At 38.8% G+C, this 20,471-nt stretch overlaps 3 protein-coding genes across 5 annotated transcripts; 2 read left to right on the forward strand and 1 right to left on the reverse strand.

Annotated features, from left to right (window-relative positions):
- The first annotated feature begins 1,393 nt into the window (after nucleotides 1–1,393).
- Nucleotides 1,394–6,178, forward strand: LOC118275207 (cyclin-dependent kinase 1). The gene is made up of 7 exons (XM_035593081.2): nucleotides 1,394–1,790; nucleotides 1,917–2,061; nucleotides 2,898–3,032; nucleotides 3,333–3,442; nucleotides 3,742–3,855; nucleotides 4,029–4,131; nucleotides 4,325–6,178. Exons 1-7 carry the CDS (start codon nucleotides 1,642–1,644, stop codon nucleotides 4,526–4,528), a joined length of 960 nt encoding a protein of 319 aa, XP_035448974.1. The 5' UTR covers nucleotides 1,394–1,641; the 3' UTR covers nucleotides 4,529–6,178.
- LOC118275203 (zinc finger protein 271) lies at nucleotides 6,166–20,087 on the reverse strand. 3 transcript variants are annotated; one of them, XM_050697050.1, is made up of 16 exons: nucleotides 19,720–20,087; nucleotides 18,240–18,401; nucleotides 17,560–17,727; nucleotides 17,172–17,429; nucleotides 16,812–17,087; nucleotides 14,068–14,257; nucleotides 13,526–13,703; nucleotides 12,868–13,061; nucleotides 12,181–12,345; nucleotides 11,470–11,627; nucleotides 10,914–11,126; nucleotides 10,451–10,597; nucleotides 9,573–9,644; nucleotides 8,215–8,283; nucleotides 7,735–7,818; nucleotides 6,166–7,431 (listed from the first exon to the last, which is right to left on the reverse strand). In XM_050697050.1, the coding sequence occupies exons 1-16, from the start codon at nucleotides 19,846–19,848 to the stop codon at nucleotides 7,306–7,308; spliced, it is 2,589 nt and encodes an 862-aa protein (XP_050553007.1). In that variant the 5' UTR covers nucleotides 19,849–20,087; the 3' UTR covers nucleotides 6,166–7,305. The 3 variants fall into 3 exon arrangements, with proteins under 3 accessions (XP_050553007.1, XP_050553008.1, XP_050553009.1); XM_050697051.1 differs by having other exon boundaries at nucleotides 9,582–9,644; nucleotides 19,720–20,086; XM_050697052.1 differs by lacking the exon at nucleotides 9,573–9,644 and having other exon boundaries at nucleotides 6,224–7,431; nucleotides 19,720–20,084.
- On the forward strand, nucleotides 15,284–16,669 carry LOC118274537 (dnaJ homolog subfamily B member 13-like). The gene has a single exon (XM_035592089.2). The coding sequence runs from the start codon at nucleotides 15,586–15,588 to the stop codon at nucleotides 16,597–16,599; it is 1,014 nt and encodes a 337-aa protein (XP_035447982.1). The 5' UTR covers nucleotides 15,284–15,585; the 3' UTR covers nucleotides 16,600–16,669.
- Nucleotides 20,088–20,471: the final 384 nt, after the last annotated feature.

Here is a 20,471-nt window from a genome sequence, read left to right on the forward strand (position 1 = left end):
GAGGAGGCAAGTCAAGTTTCTTCCCTAAATAAAAAATAAATAGTGATTAATGACACTAGTGGGTACCTATCTAGGTGCTCACCTAGTAACCTCAGCACAGCGCACTGCGAGGCTCAAAGGGAACGCAGACCTACGTCACGCAGGTCTCCTTAAGGGCGTTACAAAAAAATAATTAGGTAAACTGTAGCAGTTTGCCCGAAAGGGGAAGAAACCTATATGGCTTACAATAGATTTATGTAAGAAAACGTTCTACTTAGTCTTAGCTTGAAGAAATGCTTACTACTTAGTAGCTTTTAGGGAACAGGATGTGTTAAAGTAAAGAATTCTCCAACCAAGCTGTTCAGGCTTGGCGGGTTACTGCCCGACATTTGTATTTTGTGATTTTCTATCCATGTTATTTTACCTGTAAACTGTAACTTTTTTGCCCCACACTCGGATTGTCTCCTGTGTCGTGGATGCGTTTACAATAATTTCACATGACATCCAGACCCGAAACAACAATTTATAATCCCACATAAAAAGTTGTTCTACGCGGGAAACGAACCCGCGACACGGTGTCTAGCACCTGCGCCAACCGGGCACTGTCCTTATGACGTCATCAGAAAATTATTATCATAGAATATTTTATATGCATCACCATTAAGTTAATGTCCATGTTCTCTCTCTTACAATAAATGTAGCATTGTATGTACCGGCGAAGGCGACCTCTCGCGTCCGGCATTGGTTCAGGTCATGATGCGAAGCGAGGGAGACTAGAATGCCGTCTCCTCCGTCTTCTTGTGGAAAGCAGTCATGCTAGCTAAGGAGGAATCGGGGCCACCTCAAAGAGCCATCAGACTACCAGAAATGGGGCCCAGTAGGGCCTGATCCGGAGGTGTGGATTACCTAGCTGGTTTACCGGGGCTCCGGCTCAAAAAGCAGGAGTAGGAATGGTCTGGTTTTTAGTCAGTAAGAGTCTAACACTCCCTTTCGCCTCGCCCAAGGAGTCACTGGATGATTTTCCCCCCTTTTAAAAAAATCATTGGATGTACCATACCATAAAATTATATTCCTATTTTTTAAATAAATAAATAAATATTGGAATTGGATAGGTATTCAAACATACAATTAATATTAATTTTGCTTTATAATAAGATTTTTTGGATAAACTTTATATTTATACTTTTTAATTCCTATTTCCTAGTCTTTGGTATTGCCATTGTCTATGGCCATAATTAGTGCGTTCCAGGCAGTCCTCTTACAAAAGTGAAATCTTAAGCCTTGATCGTTTCTGAACCGATACAAATCAATGAAACGCATGCCAAAGAACCTGATTTGTAAATACCGGAGCGCCATTCATAGACAAGCAGATAAACAAAGAAAAAGTTTGACAAGGGCATAAACAATTCAAATATTTTAAAAAAATACGTTTGAAAGTCGTTGTGAAACGTTAACGATATTTTAGCAATTTTCCCAGTAAACAATTTTACATTTCAAATAAATAATACTATTTATTACGCTGGATTACCAAATAACTAATCTGTTTACCATTTACCTTTTTCGATGTGTCAATAACAGCGAAAAAACATCAGTTTAGTTGATGTGGATTGTGGAAGTTGGCCACAAGTTTTGCTAGGAAGTTACAAAATTCCCTATTACAAAATGGATGATTTTCTAAAAATTGAGAAAATCGGTGAAGGTACTTATGGTGTGGTGTACAAAGGGAAAAATAAAATAACTGGGCAGTTTGTGGCCATGAAGAAAATTCGCTTGGAGTCTGAAGATGAAGGCATTCCTTCGACAGCCATCAGGTAGAAGAACATTGTGCATTATATCACACACCTAGACACTATTTGTTGATATTGTATGGTTTTCTTGGCAAAAACCTGCATGTTGCTATTGACAACATAACCTATAGCGTTTTTTTTTTATTCTAGGGAGATTTCGCTTCTCAAAGAGCTGAACCACCCAAACATAGTGAAATTGGAAGATGTACTGATGGAGGAAAGCCGCCTGTATCTCATCTTCGAGTTCCTCTCCATGGACTTGAAGAAATACATGGACTCTCTTGGATCGGGGAAAGTATGTAACATAATGAGTTTTTTTTATTCATGTTTTCTAATAGGAGTATGTGACTAGCTTGAGCTTAGTTCAAAAGATCTATAAGTAATTAAACTTGTAACACAACTGTATCATCCTATTTAACTCCTAATTACAACTAATTGAATACTCTGCTCCTACGGCTAAATACAGTAGATCTTGCTTTTTGGGAACAAACCAATATATCTTTTCTGCTATCTGTAAAGAATCTCTTATTGTTATATTGTTATACAGTAGAGCCTCGATAATCCGTACTCAAGCTAATCCGAACGCCGCTGTAATCCGAACTGCCGCTGTCTTTAACTATAACTGAAAAGTGTGCCATACTGGATAGTTTGAAAGATGGAGTGTCTGGAACTTCTCTTCCCTTAAGTATGGTGTTGGAAAATCGACAATAACTGATTTAAAGAAAAAAGAACAGAAGATACGGTCGTTTGTAGCTCAAACCGAGAAAGGCCCAGGTTTGAGAAAAACGCTTAAATTGCCAGAAAATCCCGTTCTCGAAGAAGCACTTTTCACTTATTAATAAGTAACTTGTGTAAAATGTGGTTTAAATGTGTATTTTACTAAACCTCAATAAATATATTTATATCAAAATACATATAACTAAATTTTTTCTATACTGTATTATTTATTTCTATAGTACATATTATAATCCGAACGCTCCGTGAGTCCGAACAGGGGTAATTTTTTGGTAGTTCGGATTATCGAGGCTCTACTGTACTAATATAAAAAGTCAAAATCCGCCCCTATGATGACGGCCAAATTTGCATTAGCATAAGACTGTAATTCTAATAATAGTGTTCCCTTGTTTCCAGTTCATGGACCCAACCGTTGTGAAGAGCTACTTGTACCAGATCAACAATGCCATCCTCTACTGCCACCAGAGGAGGATCCTGCACCGAGATCTCAAACCACAGAACTTACTCATTGACAAGACTGGAATTATTAAGGTAAACAATTTTACGGGATCCAAAGCCAGCAATGTCAGCAATGTTTTTGTAACCAAATAGAGTTCTTGAATATATATTTACTTTATGTTTATTTCTGGATATTAAACATGCTTTAACACTATAGCTGGGCAACCAGCTGTTGCATAACATGTGGTGGTTTTGATCCCCACATGGAGCAACTTCATCCACAAATTGTTGTCTGGGTGTCATGTGTATGTGAACTTGTATGTTTGTAAACGCACCTTTATTACACATGCACATTTATTATTTTTTCAGAAACAAATAATTTGATTATTTCAGGTGGCTGACTTTGGTCTGGGGCGAGCCTTTGGAGTGCCAGTACGTGTGTACACCCATGAGGTGGTCACTCTCTGGTACAGAGCTCCTGAAGTTCTACTTGGCAGTCAGAGGTACAATACCTGATGAAATTATTATAATTTAAATTCTGTCCCTTTTGATATGTATGGTAGACATACTTGTATACTAGCCTATACTGTCAATTACATATTATTATGTTTAGAAAGTGAGTGTTAAACAACTTTTGAAAACAGAAATACACACAAAAGGGCCCTGTTTCTCTAAAACTTAATCAGCAGTATTTGAAACACTGCTTACTTTTCAGTTATGTTAGTTAAAATCCTTATGTAATAGAGTCTGACTATTCAATGACTTACTATACACTGCAATAACGAGTTGTATTTATTTTCAGATATTCCTGTCCCATAGACATGTGGTCAGTAGGCTGCATCTTCTCGGAAATGTCCTCTAAGAAACCTCTTTTCCAAGGGGACTCGGAGATTGATCAACTTTTCCGCATATTCAGGTATGCTATATGAGAAAAAGAATAGCTTTAAAAACTCATTCAATATTAATTAAAAAAATTAATGAAATGTCATACAGTTTTGTTAACTGACTTCCCAACAAGTAGGAGGTTCTCAATTTTTGTTGGTATGTTTTTTTTCTAAATTAATTATGTATTTGCTCCATTGTCTACAGAATGCTCCGTACTCCCACTGAGGATATCTGGCCGGGCGTGTCTTCACTGCCAGACTACAAGCCTACATTCCCCAACTGGACTTCATTCAACCTGCATAATCATGTAAATAACAAAATATTACATTTACTTTCATACCAAATACCCATTATTTGAATTTTTATCTATTATCTTGTAAATTAGCATGTAGCATGACATATATACATGGTACAACCTACTTTAAAAATGGAAGAGTATTTATTTTACTAACTTTGAAAATTATTTTTCTTAGTAATAAATGGCTATTTTGTCTGAACAGGTACAAAACTTAGACGAGGTGGGCATGGACCTGCTGCAAAAGATGTTGGTCTACGACCCGGTGAAGCGCATCTCGGCGAAGGATGCGCGCAGGCACAGATACTTCCGCGACGTGAACCTCCCGCCCGGCCTCAAGCACCACTCCGCATATATCCGCTACCAACCAGACTCGCAGGAAGACGACTGCACCGTCCAAAGCGTATAGTACACGATATATCAATACGGACAACACTTGCGCTTCACGTGCGCTTCGCAATCAGTTTGCGCAAAGTAATAGCGATGCGCAACAACCCAAACGATTCGAAATATTCAGATAATGGCTAAGCTAATTGACAAAAATAGTCATATTTGACTATTCCACTTAATATTCGGTATTGTGCATCGCTATAGCCAATAGCGACGGTTTGGACCATGTTTGCAGTCTACGATTGCTGAAGGCCTGTCCTAGAAAACAGTGGATTTATTTATTTATCTTTCTTTACTTTATCATACATTTTCGGTGAATATTTATTACATATCTTTATTTATTTTGTCTTGGTATTCATAAACATTGGCATTCCGCACCTAAGTCATACTGTCCCCTTCAGAAAAACTAGTTTGCTGTGTTACACTCATGTACTCAAATGTTGACAAGTTTATCATGATATTTCTAGTTCACCTAAATATTTAACACAATGTCCAGACACTCTGGCATCTGTGTTGTTACCCATATAACTTCTAATTATTTTCTCCTCTCTGTTTCTCCCGGAATTACTTCTTCCTCTGAAACTAAATAGTGCCAAAATCATAACGTAACATTTTTATTTATCGAGACTGAATCTGCGTCATGTATCCAACCACGATACGGTAATCAAATTGTGCCTGTGATTAAAGCAATAATTGATTTGATTCGATAAAATTACATGAAACATGTGGCCTTCAAAATGTATCGTAATCGTAGTGTAAATAAAATGTTTAGCGGAATTATTTTGTAAGCGTCGTCGGCTAGGGTTATTTTTGTAGTCTTATGTATTTTTATATGCATGGTATTGTCGCTAGGTGTTAGGGAGCGTGCTACGTTTAACTTGGCGTTGGGACCTGATTGGTGTCTCAAATACACAATCTCTTGGTCCTCGAAGTTGATACCAAGACACCCTGAATGATAATCAAACACTAATTTCCAAAATAAGTGTTTGGTTTGCTCGTAATAATATAATACGTGGTGTGTTATGTTTCTTCTCTTCTCAAAAAGAATTTTCTTAATTTGTCTTTTTTAACTTATAGGTTGAATTCCAGTGTTGTTCTAAAATATTGTGTTGTATGGTAGCCTCGTGCCGGTCTTGCGAGTTTTAAGTTTTATAACACAGTGGTCGATTCTGAAATCTTTAAACGAAACTTACTGTAAATATCGCGATCTGAAATATTGTGCCAAAACATTCAATAACTTGGAAATTAGACTGTAATAATTTGGATTTTAGATCACTGTGTTGTTTTCAGGGACATTTTTTGATGTTTAATAGCTCAACAAAATAAATATTGAATGCCTAAACCTTGTTGTTTGAAGTCAATTGAAATAGTGTTCGTTAAATACATGTTGTCCTGGTGCTACCTAAATAAAATAGTATATTGTACATTATGACTGGAACATATTATTTTTCTTGTCACCACTAGCCTGACTAGTCACCACTTATGAATATATCTAAGAGTAAGGGCAGAACTAGAATCCTTTTCCAAACCTTGACTATAATAAATTCATGTTTATTTTGCTGAGCTATTAACATGCCGATATATTATTATGAATAATGAATGAATTGCATTGATTTAGGTATTATCTTAATTATTGAAGTAATTAAATTTTAATGATAAGTTTTTATAATGACGTTTTATTTACCCACACGAACAATAACAATAGGAAAATACCTTTAGTGAAACCAACACTTTATTACAAAACAATGTTCTATTTACATTATTGCTATATGTTCACAGAGAAATATATCTTATATACATTTAAATAGTATCTAAATTGCTATGTTTAATCACAAAGTACACCTATTCTAGTATTGCTGAACCTAACGACTACTTGTACACATAAATTCAAACATACAGATGTAAAACTGCGGTCTAATATATTCAGGCACCAGTGCAATAAGACTTTAGATTTCTCTATTTATTAACTACTTATTATAACATACATTTATTAACATAGTAAAGAATGGAGTGTTTGGCATCCAACAATGATTTCATGCTCAACATTACTTTATTAACAGATTTATCTTGATTTGTTTTTAAAGCTTTATAATTATTATGTGTAGTGATAACGAATTCAACATTAAAATTGCTATTTTGCTAACAATGCTTATAATAAATATGAATGTTAAGACTACACAAAGCACTCCATTATTTACTCACTTATTTAGAAGATTATGCTTATTTTATTACATTACCAACAAACCCCGCTAACTTTGTATCGCCTTTGAAAATTTTCTGCGCATATTTCTTATATTTTTTATACATAACCTTTAAGAATTAGCGAAATCTCTCTCTCTCTCTTAATGAAAGTATCCGTTAAAGAAACAAGACGTTAAAAGTATAATAACTAATGTAAGGCAATAAATAATAGTGATTGTGAGCCCCATGTGGGACGAAATTAATCGCTGTTCTGTTCAAAGTGGGCAAGAGAAAGGAATACGCCATTTAATTCTGTTCAGTCAACTTTGAGCTTGATTCCTTTTATTATTAAAATCAGTTATTCATTTCGGCTAAATGTCCTCTAGTTGTGGCATAGGGCGCCCATAGAAGTCTTCCAACGCAAGCTTTACCTCCACGGATAGTCCCACATGAAACATGGCCGGATATTTCTCTCATTTGAAAATCTGGAAATCGTTTGTGCCGGGAGTTATGTAGCTTTTATTTCCTTTTCTTATATTGGAAATGGGTCAGCGTTTGGCCACAATCTCGCTATAGATTTCTATCTAGTGTCGACAGCTGTGTTGAAGATGTCCCTCAGTGGTGTATGGTATAGACGGCGGGATGCGTGGCGGAGGGCTGCGGCTGCAGTATGATGCGGTGCGTGACGCCGCCCAGCTCCTGCTGCGACAGACCCGACACTGCCACCGTCGCTGGCTGTAACTGTATACACAATATATTTATAATCTATTTTAATTTTACTGACTTTAACTCTTTGTAAACTGTTGTTAATCATCTACCAACATTGGTCTTCGGTGCCTCCAAAGGCGTGTTAAACATTTTATATAAGCGAACTAAAGATTTGTGTCAATGTTGTTTTTCTTATGTTGTTAATTGAGTCTTTATATTGTAAGTTATATACTACTAGTTCACTTCAAAACACGAACTGGTAAAATATACACAAAAAGTTTTGTGTATGTGCTTTAGCAAACTGTGACCAACATTATTTGTTAATAATTGACCCACCTGCAGTATGTTGGGCAGCATGGTCTGGCAGGAGGAGGTGGCCACGTGCAACTGTTGCTGCTGGACTTGTTGCACGCCTACTGCCTGTAAGTACAACATCATATTCTTGCATCACTAGCTGCCCCGACAGATTTCATATCACCCCTAACCGTTGTTGAGCTCCAAATACATTTTATTATACCAGAAACGAGCCATAGCTAGAATTTTGCGCATTGTAGCAATGTTTTTGTCATTATTTCCCATTTAAATAACAACACAAGTTCCTTTTCTTATTTTTATATTAATTTTCTATCAAGTAGACATAATTGAAACTAAATGATGGCAATAACCATTAGGTACATAATAAGAATATGCGAGAACTTACCACTATACTTACTATTTTATGACCTATTTACAGAAATAAATATCATTTATCATTTATGACAACATTTGGCCATCGTTCGTACAAAGAATTTTATATGAAGCGGTATTGAAACTTACATGTATCTGTATCGGCTGGTGTTGCGGGTGTATCTGTATCGTCTGTACTTGGAGCTGCTGCGGCTGTTGCTGTAACAAGCAATTTGATCCGGTTATTTACTCTGCAAGGTACTAAAACATAGCTTAACTTGAATAGATATTTGCTTTGCTCTAAATAACATAATAAACTTTAGCTTACTACTTTATATAGGACCTACAGAACTTCGTGTGATTATTTGTTGCTGTTTCAGGTCTCGGTGTGTGTGTGTGTGACGTGTACCTATATGAACTTGTATTTTGGAAACGCACCCACGACACAGAAAAAAATCTTAGGGTGCGTCCACATACGACGAATGTGCAGCTCGTGAGCCGTTAGTTGCCGTTAGGCTCGCCAGCTAGAATATGCCGCGAATGCACATTCGCGGCATATTCGCCAGATGTGAACGCACCCTTAGAGTGGGGCAACGATTAAAGAAATGCTATATATAGCCAACTTCTAACTATTATTAATATTCATTGAATATTCAATATGTTTGCAAATTAACTTTCATCCAAACTTAAAAGCGATAACTATAATGCAATATCTATTCACACAGATCACGATACACAAGCCTACTCAACATGGCACATACTACGCATAGGTGGCAGGGCATAGTAACATTTTAAAACGAATAAAAATGCAACTTAAACGGTGACAATAGAATTGAATTTTCAATGACGACAACAGCTATGTTTTGCTTCCTCGTCGTCGTTAAAATTTCAACCTTCTCGTAACACGTTTATGTTACATTTTTGTACACGTACATTCTAAGCATGCGATTTAGGGATGTCACTAGGGCAACACTTATAGGCGGTGTCTTAATAGAACGTGAATACACGATCACTGCACAAATAAACGATCAGGGAGGATGATGCTCATGACAATTTAAGATATTGACTCAAGAGTCGTTATAACAATTTGTATGACAATCTCAGGTAATTTTTAAGAAACTACCAAGAGTGCTTAAATTAAAGTTGTTCATTATCAGGACTTAAAGACAAACGAAGCCTTGCGTTTATGCTAATATATGTTTTGTAGTATTTGTATCGGTTAATGATACTCATTAATTACAGTACTGTCTATCTATTCTTAGTTTTTCTTGACAAACTTGAGAAAGAAATTATTATTCGATGCAACTCAAACCAGAATATATTGTATAATATTGTATCATTAATTTAGTTTAAACCAATAGCAATAAGATGGTACATCTGTGGGAATGTAGATATTTAGACCCAACAAAGTTACCCAAAGTTCCTCAAATGTAGATAAGCATCAACCTCCTTGATAGTTACGTCGATGGTCGCGTATTCCCGTAGTATTAAACCACTAGAATATATACCGCGTTAACCTGTTGGCTTTGTTGCAGCTGTAGGGACTGCACTGATGATATCACCGGGTACGGGTGCTGGCTCTGCAGCAAATGGACAATTTTCATAAACAGTCTTAACGTGGAAGCAATAAGGTATATTTTTAAATGAATCATATGGGGTGTTGGCATTGTGGATTTGATAAACAGTCTTAATATTGAATGAATACGGTGTATTTTTAAATGAATCATATTATGGGATGTTAGCACTTGCCGCCATTACTTGGTTAAACAATGCTTTTAGAAAGGTTGTTGTTAGTCACATTTGTATAGGGAATGAGCAAATAAACATCGAGTAATTAATGCTATTAATATATTATCAAGCATTACGAAATTGTATTGTATATAATTAATAAAGTACATGAAAATCAATTACTTAGGATCTCTAAATTCGACAAATATTTGCTCAAGGACGTACAATATCGGCTATTTATTGCACATTAACCTTAGGAAAGAAATTACCAGCCAAGTCACCGTATACTGCTCGTGATTATGAGTCGTTAAAGTTAGTTACACGAAATAGGGATGACAATTATTTTTGTTTAAATATTATTTTTAAAGCATTAGACACGTATTTTTATTTTCTTGGAGTAACAAAAACTTTCAAGGATAATATCGATTTAAAATATTGCGTGACGCAACTATTGCAACTAGCTTACACTCCCAAATTATTCTAATTCGTATATCTAAGTATTGTATTAACTTTTTTTTATGTCAAAATAAAAAATACGAATATTTTTATTTTTTGGCTGACGGACTTGATGGATTTTTAATTTTCATACCCTATTATCATCCCTATTGTCTCCTTCCCAGGCAAGTTGTGTAAGCTGAGAGTAATATAGCGTTCATACCTGCACGGCCTGTACCCCGGACACAGCGATCCCCTGCGCGACGTGCTGCGCGTGCAGCGGCAGCGCCAGCTGGGACACGCCGCCCACGCCGCCCACCTGCAGGACCGCCTGCTGCTGCAGCTGCTGCGCTGCTACTTGGTGCTGCACCTGTAACGTCGTATATTGTATGTGTTGTTATTGTTTACTTGCCAGATAACCTGATTAATTTCAAGCCACGCTAGTAGTTCATAAGGAGTATTGCACAATAAACGACAACTCGTTTGAAACTAATCAAGTTACCTCGTCAAACAGTTACATGAAAGTCATGCCACATCATCAACTTAAAGAAAGCCATGATTAATTTATCGCACGAAAACTCCTATTCTACACAAAATCTATTTTTTTACATATATTGAAAATGAACTTCCGTATATGTCCCTGTTTAGTTTAATCCGTATTACAAATATCTCGATAAATCCCCCACCTGTTGTTGCACCTGTTGTTGTACTTGTTGCTGGACTTGTTGCTGCACCTGTTGCTGGACCTGTTGCTGCACTTGGTGTTGTTGCACTTGATGTTGCTGCATCTGTTGTTGCTGTACTTGTACTTGTTGTTGCTGCTGTTGTTGCTGTTGCTGTTGTTGCTGCTGCTGCGGTTGTTGCATGATCAGTACTTGTTCTGCGTTGCGATTCATTTCCTGTAATTGGCGTTTACATTTAATTATTACAAGCATTTACAGTATAAAGGTGAAATTAACAATAAAAAAACAGAAATAATCTATTTTGAGTACCTGTTTTTGTTCACTAAAAACAATGGGGGTTTTGTACAATTTTCTATATGTTTACCAATCTTAAGGAATCAAATTTTAAGCTCTCCAAGATAGGTGATATAGTGTGATATACATACTTTATTATATTTTGACTTTCATCGTAAAGGGTTTAAGAAATACTTTAGAGATAGTCGAATGGCATTTAAACCACGAATCTTATAAACTAATTCTTAAAAATAAAAAAGTAATTAACATTTATAATACTACATACCTCAGAGTGCACAGCGGTATGTTTCTTCAGGTTGTGTAGATACATGTAGGTCTTGGGACAGAAGCCGCACTTGAACCGGTACACCTTCTGCAGCGAGCGCTCGGCCTGCTGCACCGCCACCACCTGCTGCGACTCCTGCACCTGGAGCTGGACTTGACCTGGAAATAAACAATTATTTTTGTTACTATATTGCATTCTTGTTGGCCGTCACACCAGATGATTTAAACCAGTAGGTACATTCGTCATTGCAGGTAAGGTTCGTCCTAGTGATGAAAGTCGCTACTAAAATACAGCTGATTCGTTACAACACCAGAGAAGTTACTATTGCATTGCCGGCTTTTTGAGGATAGGGGTATGAGGATCTAGCAGATGTCTGGGGCTCCGGCTTGAAGAGCAGGAGTAAGAACGGGGTGGTTTTTAGGCTGTAAGAACTTGATACTCCCTCTCGCCTCACCTAAGGTAGGAGAAGTGAAAAAAGGGGTATGCGGGAACAGTGAAAAAAGGGCTATATTGGGATTTAGGCAGGAAGAATAAAGCGTCCATATGTTCAGTTGCCCTAACTTCGGGTTAGTGGCCACCCTAGGGATAGTCCGATTAAGTAGTCAACAGCGTTAGTGTGCTGAAATACGAGTGGTCCTCTCCAATAAAAAAAATAAATAAAATAAAAACGTCCATATGTTCAAATATTGTACAGAATATTTGTTTCGGTACCTTGGTTCTGTCCATCGGCGGAGTCGTCAGCGACGGCGGTGGGTATGTCGGTCCCGGCGGCCGGCTCCGTGTGGTCGCCGTGGTCGGCGGCCGCGGACGACTCGCCCTTGCTGTCCGCGCCGTGAGACTTCACGTGCTTCTTGTACGAACTAGACTCCACGTAACCTGGGGAACGGAAGTTCGTGTTTTTTTTATAACGTCACGCCTTAAACCCCCGAAGGGGTAGGCAGATTATGGTACATAATGCCAATGTACAGCCACATTTCACAATTTATGTTGTAAGTCCCATGTAATAGGTGGTGAGTGAGTGGTGGTGATAGAGTGAGTAGGGAGGTTAGTGTCACTTTTATTTTCATGTATTTAATAAGTTAACTTTGATGTTTGCCCACCAACTTGCCTGGTAGTAAACGATGATATAGTTTATTGTGGAGCACGCCTGCCTATAAGCAACCTATTCACTCAGGACTTGAAGACACCCGATTTGTATCTCAAAACAGATTTTTCACAAGTTCTTGTGATTTGTGCTTTTTAAAACTGTTATTAAAGCTTTGTTGGACTTCAAATACAAATATGTAATGTAGGTATATTTTTTAAGGAATTAATTAACAGATAATTGTTTATTTTCAAGAAAAAATACATTTTAAGGTACCCATATGAATTAACTTAAATTACTAGTTAAGTGCATACCTTTCCCGCAGACCGGACAGTGGTACTTCTTCTCCCCGGTGTGGTACCGGCGGTGCACGGCGAGGTAGGACGCGGAGCTGAACCTCTGCCCGCAGTGGTCGCAGGCGAACAGTTTCTCGCCGGTGTGCTTGCTCGTGTGCACGCGCAGCTCCGACCGGGACGTGCAGCCCTTCAGGCAGATCTGGCACACGAACCTAACAACCATATGGATATTTTAAACTGTCTGTCTTTTTGTAGAATATAATTAACATCATCCTTGCTCTTCCCATGGGTGTTGCAAGAGTCTACTAAAGAACTATACATATAACACATTGAACGCTATGAGGAACACCATATGGGTCACGGTAGCAGAGAATTTGTCAATTTTTTTGATGACAGTCTTATGTTCTAATGTTCAAATACTCAATTTTAACTCGGTCTCAAAAATAGTTCTGACTCTATAAATTCTTTGTAAAATGACAGAGATAGCACGATATTTAAGTATAACTTAATATTCAGTCAGTATGCGGGGGTCAGTCCTAACAGAGATCGAGCAGCAGTAATGTCCTGTTCAACTCGCCTGCCAAACAGAGACTATGAAAAACTTCCTTTAGCAAATAGACCAGTAGTGCAGCTGTCATGGATTGTTAAACATGATGGAATGCTTTGTCCTACGTACTTCTTGTTCCCAGTATGCGTGAGCATGTGGTTGTTCCTTGCGGACGAGGTGGTGAACCTGGCGGAGCAGACCTTGCAGCAGTACGGCTTCTCGCCCGTGTGGGTGCGGCTGTGGTAGATCAACGCCGACTTCTGCGCGAAACGGCGGTCGCAGAACTGACACTCGTATGGCCTCTCTCCTACAGTCACAATATAAAACAAGTTATTAAAATTAAGTTTAGGGTTCCTTTTATAAGATAAATCGGCAAACGAGTAGACGGACTAACTGACGGTAAGCAATTAGAGCCGAGCCGAGAGAGAGCAATTGCTAATCTATTGAGGGGTAGAGATTTGAGGATTGAAAATTGAAAGGGGGAGGATTGGACCTCAGGTAACCTCAGACAAAACACAACGCAAGCATTGTTTCGCGCCTGTTTTTTGAAGCCAGCCCCTTGGTGCCAATGGGTGGCTCTACACCAGGTAATTAAAGACATCAGGTATCTGACAAAATCTGTTGCTATTAACCTCACTACTTACTTATTGTTAATGGTTTGGTTAACTCACCAGTATGGATCCTCATGTGCGCGTTGAGCTTGGATACTTCATAGAAGCTCTTGTTGCAGACATTGCACACGTGGTTCCGGATGCCGCGGTGCTTCTTCATGTGTTGGCACAGCGTCGAGTGGCGACGGAACGTCTTGTTGCACTCGTTGCACTTCAGGGGCTTCTCACCCGTGTGCAGCCGAAAATGGACCTTAATGACAAAGAAAATATTATCCCCATCAGATTATATCCTATTCCACTTTTGGATTATGCCTGTAAACCATAAAGCGCTAAAAGAAAAAAACACGAGTGGTCATGTAGTGTTTATTAGTATTAAGAGATAAATAAAATACTAGGCACTAACTTTAAATTGTCTATATTGAATAAATAATAAAATATACAGTATTAGTAGTGAGATCAACGAAATTATATAAAACTAGCGAACCCGGCAAACTCCGTTGCGCCACCAATGATTTTGCCTTTTTTTCCTGCTTTTCTCTCGAATTTTCCTGAATTTTCTTTGCTATAAACCTCACGGAGCCCGAGGCCTTTCCAACGAATGCAAAACCGTGAAAATCGGTTCGTGCGTTCTAGAGTTATAGCGTCAGGAAGGAAAACCCGACTTATTTTTATATAATAGACTAGCTAATCCGGCGAACTCCGTTTCGCCATCAATGATTTTCCCTGATTCCCTGATTTTCCTTAATTTTTTTTTCCTAAATTTTCTTTGCTATAAACCTCACGGAGCCCGAGACCTTTCCAACGAATGCAAAACCGTGGAAATCGGCTCATGCGTTCTGGAGTTATAGCGTCAGGAAGGAAAACCCGACTTATTTTTATATAATAGATTAAAGCGAGGGTAAGTTTTCGAAGCGCGCGCGATCGCTAGCCGAGGCGGACTGCGAGGGGCGCGACTCGCGAGTGAAGCGCGAGGTGGAGGCGGCGGCCGCGCCGCGTGCCGAACGGCTCCGCGAACTCCCGAAGTGTCCCGAGCATCTTGTCAACGCGGGCGCCAGGGCTCCGCTAACGGCCGGGCGGTGTGTACGTATAGCTAAGGGCGTGTACATACGTGCGCAGGCATAAGGCCGTGTATAGATGAAATCAAGTTATAAAGTAGTATGTATGGTATGAATGTGAATGTAATGTATGTAGTATGTATGTATATGTATTTGTGTATTTGTGTGTATGTAAATGTTTATATTTATTTATACATATATGTATGAGTGTAAATTATATGTTTATGTTTATTTATTTATGTGTATAAATGTTTGTTATTATAATGTACCTTAGCTATACCCTACAGTCACGAACGTCAAAAATGACTTAAAAATAAATCAGATTGACACTTTTATGTAATTAGGAAGTGCATATAACATTTTTATTTGTTAATATTCTATTTAATATTTAGTGCACTCAGCAGGTAACACGTGATTTAGTACAATAGTACCTGCATTGAAATTGCTGTGTATTGTTAACACATTTTGACCAGAAAATCGACAAGAAGCAAAATAGTTTTAGAAGATCGTAGCACAGTTCACGATGGGTTTCGACTTTTACGGCATATTAGGAGTGAAGCGAAACTGTAGCCAGCTAGAGGTGAAGCGTGCGTACCGTCGCCTCGCACTCAAGTACAACCCGGAGCGACATGACAACGACGACAACATCAAACGAATCTTCGCGCTCATCGCCGAAGCTTATGAGGTGCTCGTGAACAACCAGCACCGCGCTGTGTACGACCAGTACGGCGAGGAGGGGTTGAAGCGCGGCGTGCCCGGACCCACTGAGTTCTTGCAGCCCTACAGCTACCACGGAGACCCAATGAGGACTTACCACGAATTTTTCGGTACCGCAAACCCTTACGCAGACTTGTTAGATTACTACGAAAACCCCCCACCGATGTTCGAGTCTCCCCTTGGCAAAGGGTATAAAGAAAAAGATACGACAATAGTGCGACCGCTCGCACTTACTTTGGAAGAGGTATACAAAGGAGGGCTGAAGAAAATGAAGATCCAGAGACTGGTGTTCACAGATGAAACTTGTACAGAACTGAAACTGCGAGAGAAAGTTCTGTCGATACCGATCAAAGCTGGCATCTACCCGAACACTGAGGTGCGGTTCAAGGAAGAGGGAGATCAGGGTCCGACGCGGATACCAGCCGACGTCATATTCATTACTGAGGACCGGCCGCACGACACCTTCATCAGGTCGGGCCTCAGCGACCTGCTGTACATGCAGACCATAACGCTGCAAGAGGCACTGTGTGGGTTCATGGTCACTATAAACACTCTAGATGACCGAATGTTTAGAATCAAAATAACTGACGTCGTAACTCCCACTTACGAGAAAGTGATAGAAGATGAAGGCTTGCCACTACCGGCCTGCCCGAACAAAGCAAAGGGTAATCTAATTTTGAGGTTCCGCGTTGAGTTCCCGGAATATTTGTCGAAACGCAGTAAAAAAGCGTTCGCGGACGCGTTCAAAGTGAAGGAGGAGGAAGAAGAGAAGTTTGAGAAGTTACCGTGCGGCACACTGGACGAGCCCACTGAGTTTTGAAGTTTTACATTGCTTCGGTAATTGTTTCAAATTGCTGGATACTAAATATACCTTATGTTGTTGTAAGCTTTGACAATCGTTTTGCCTTTTGGAATTTTAATACCTAAATCGTCTATCTCTATAACACTTTCACGTACTACCAGCAACAACCTATCGTATAAAAATCTCCTAAGTTTTCAAGAGTCAAGTGGCAACATGGTAGGATAGCTTACCTTCAAGTCAGTAGGGTTGTAGAAGCTCTTGTTGCACGTAGTACAGATGTAGGGGCGCTCCCCGCGGTGTCGCGCCATGTGCGAGCGGAGCGCGTACCCGCTGTAGAACCGCTTGTCGCACACCGAACACAAGTGCGTCTTCTGTTCGAAGTGAGTCTGTCTGTGTCGGTAGAGCAACGTCTTGCTCGGGAACACCCGCTGGCAGACTGAACAAGTCGGTTGCTTCGCGGGACGCTGTTCGTGCGTACGCATGTGCATTTTTAACATACCTGGACCCTGTGGGGGAGAATGGTTTAGTTCAATATTTTAAAGACTATAATAACATATTCTGTGCCTAATGCCCTTTTTTAAATGACTTACCTTAAAAATTCTATCACATATGGGGCACAAGTGTGGCTTCTTACAGTTAGCTTTGATCCAGTTTGTGTGTGAGCGCATGTGTTGTTTGAGCCACCGCGCGTGCTTGAACTCTTTGTGGCACAGGTTGCACACGTGTCGCCCGGGCGGCATCGTGGCCGTCGCTTGGAACAAAACCATCTGAAGATAGTTCTCTTCATCCGAATTTAAACCTTCTTTGTCTTTTATCTGATTCTGACTCTCAGGCGGATTTGATTCTATCTGTAATTGGAAACATGGAATTTATAATAATCGGTAATCGAAAGTGTAATGCACCTTCACAAGTCTTCTTTATTTTGCTTTTATTGTGGATAAATCATTTTTCTACTGCATTTTTTTACGTTATAAGTACCTTTTCCACTTCGAATTCAATTTTCGTCTCCTGCTCTGGAGCATTTGTCGGCGTTTGTTCTGGTGTCGCGCCAAAGAACCCGTCCAGGATCTGGTTGGGGTTCGCCAGCGGCACCTCCATGTACTGCATGTAGTTCTCCTGGCAGTTCAACGTCATCATCTTCTCTTTCTGGCGAGAGAATACATTTTATATTAACTAGCTAATACCGCGAACTTTCCTTCGCCTTGGAATTTTTCTTACATTATAACATTAGATAAGAACCTTCTTGAAAAATCCAACAAAAATTATATGTAGAATGTAGATTACCTATGAACATATTGATCGATTTCTTAGTCTAAGGTTATCCCTTACCTATAACCACTGCTCCAACCGTCCAGTCTCACAGCTTATAAGCTACTTAAACGTTTCACATGTCTGTTATTAAGTAACAAAACAACATAAATAAATTCTACCTACTGAGTGAGAGCCCGCTCAACGTCCACAGACGTCGCGGCAAGCCTAAAAGGAGATGGCGGGACTAACTCGACATCTATGACAAGGATTGGCCGCAAAAAGCTTTAAACAGAGAGGAGTGGAAGGAGGGTAGGAAGGCCTTTGCCCTGCAGTGGGACGATCATGGCTGAAATCTAAATCTAGTCGAAATTCTGGAAAAGAAAATTGGATCCACATAAAGACTATACCTCTTCCCTCTCTCTTTTGAATGCTTCTTCCGCCATCCGCGCGGCGTGTTCCCGAAGTACGATGTCATTCCTCTCCACGAGGTCCTTGTACGCGTGGCACCTGGATATCTGGTGCACACACTGCAGACACAGCTGTGCAGGCAGACCATCTCCTACTGCGACCTGCGTATAATGTCGATGTGTAAAACTTTTAAAATACCGCTTCGAAATCGATCCTTCAGTTCGTTTGAGGATTAAGAACTTAGGTAGGTCGAAGGGGATCAAGATTTTTAGTACGTAAAGAGTAATGTGTTTTGGGATCAAAATTAAATTCTCTTTTAATGTCCCGTAATCCATACCACATGAAAGGATTATCTTATGATTTATTTAAATTTAATTTTGAAAACATAACTGCTTCGTCGTCGAGTGTCCATGACTGCCGAACAGAACTTTCGGTACCTATAAATTGCCGGGCAGCCAAAATATTATGGTATTGCGATTATCAATTATCGAATATTCGCAATAGTAGCATATTGTTCTCATTTGTCAGTGCACCTATCTTTTCGGAAAATAGGTACCGTAAGTACCTATTTTCATCATGGTTTAATTTTAACTCTAACTTTTTTTAAATTTGAAAATAGGTACGTACATACTAAGTTGAAAGGCAAGTACTACGATGTCCAGTGTTCGACATTAGCCAATTAAATACATGGAATTAATAACGAGCTACCAACTAGCGAAAAGTGGGTGTTACTGTTCATTCACCCTACTGTCCCTTTCTTATCCCGCGTCCACTACCCCTTCCCATCATTCCCTGCTAAACTGTCCCCGTACCACAGAATACTACCCGCACCGTAAGGACACACACATGCGTATTGCGTGCATTCTGACATTATTTTTTTCTCAATGAAAAATAATATTTAACTTGGTGTTTACTATATAATTATTGATAAAAAATAATCGTACATTTAAAAAATAAATATTATTAATTTTATTAAAATTAATCTAAATAAAATGACTGTTTAAAAAATACAGATGGAACCTGAGGTCAAAAAATTTTGTTTTTCCGGAGGTTCGTAATTTCTGGCACTAAATAGGATATCGAATACCTCAAAAACATGAACAAATCGATAACCTTCTCCCGCATTTATTGAACTCTTATCGCTAAACTAAGAAAAATATATTGATAAAGGACAACGTTACAATAATTCCGCAATTGCATCCCTATCTCCGTCTTTCATTATAGGTATTCCAAAAGCATCCATTTCAGTCATCATGCCTCCTAACGCATGCGTCAGAAAGAGAGCGAATGACATCTCTCAACAAAATTTCGAGAATTCAGTTCCTCAGGAATTCCAAATTGTTCATATCTGATGACTTCTAAACAAAGATGACGCGATGTAAAGGACGATTGCTATCAATACATGCATATTGCGTTTCACGTGAGAGTGAAAGAGACAAAAATAGATTCCCAAAATATCTTAACAATTTGTCATCTCACCTGCACTTTCGTTATACCCATCAACATTGTAGCCGTGAGTTGCTCAAACAGGGGTCTCATGTCCTTTTTTATCTCCAAACAAGCACGACATATTTTGTCGAATTTCAATGGTTTATTGTGAGCAGCCATTTTGAGCTGCACTACGAAGATGTTTTTGTCCTTGTTATACGATTATGAATTTCACTTCACAAATAGTTTACAAATAACACCACTTCAGAAATTCAGGCCATGTTTATAACAAAAAATAATAGAACGGTATAAACATTCTCAGTGTTTAACAGTAACAATAAAATTCGCTAAATCGCTACTAAGCGCTTACAAAACCAAATAGGAAAGAAAGACTGCTGTGTGACGATGGGTGGGGTGACGAAATTAGAGCGAGCGAATAAGCTGTGCCAGCAATGGAAATCAATACAAGTGGGAAAGAGATAGCTAATGGTTGAATATGTTCGATAAAGTTTGCGTTAAACTACTATTTGAAAACAATATGAATCTTATCACCTAGACGTTAAGGTTCATATTTGTTAGTGTTAAATTTTATTGAATTGTTTACTCAACTAGGTGAAAAGGACATTTCACTAGAAGTTAAATCTAACACCCATTTTACTTTTGAATTGATAATAAAAGGAAACGTATTTATTTTGAATGCCAATACAAGTTTAAACTTTCTTGGATTGCATAATAAATGTTAGCCAATGAATCATTTGCTACTGCTTGTAAACTAGATAGTAGGTGACCTTAAATGACACTCA

The sequence above is a fragment of the Spodoptera frugiperda genome, chromosome 11, assembly GCF_023101765.2.
Source record: "Spodoptera frugiperda isolate SF20-4 chromosome 11, AGI-APGP_CSIRO_Sfru_2.0, whole genome shotgun sequence".
Taxonomy (NCBI): domain Eukaryota; kingdom Metazoa; phylum Arthropoda; class Insecta; order Lepidoptera; family Noctuidae; genus Spodoptera; species Spodoptera frugiperda.

Bases quoted from the DNA above. Each gene is read 5' to 3' on its own strand.
- LOC118275207 (XM_035593081.2), top strand. From the start codon at position 1,642: ATGGATGATTTTCTAAAAATTGAGAAAATCGGTGAAGGTACTTATGGT. The intron at 3,443-3,741 runs GTACAATACCTG...ATTTATTTTCAG, and splicing joins GTTCTACTTGGCAGTCAGAG to ATATTCCTGTCCCATAGACA. The intron at 3,856-4,028 runs GTATGCTATATG...CATTGTCTACAG, and splicing joins CAACTTTTCCGCATATTCAG to AATGCTCCGTACTCCCACTG.
- LOC118275203 (XM_050697050.1), bottom strand. From the start codon at position 19,848: ATGGCTGCTCACAATAAACCATTGAAATTCGACAAAATATGTCGTGCT. The intron at 17,088-17,171 runs GTAAGTCATTTA...TCTCCCCCACAG, and splicing joins TATGTGATAGAATTTTTAAG to GGTCCAGGTATGTTAAAAAT. The intron at 11,127-11,469 runs GTATGTAGTATT...CGCCAATTACAG, and splicing joins ATACCGCTGTGCACTCTGAG to GAAATGAATCGCAACGCAGA.
- LOC118274537 (XM_035592089.2), top strand. From the start codon at position 15,586: ATGGGTTTCGACTTTTACGGCATATTAGGAGTGAAGCGAAACTGTAGC.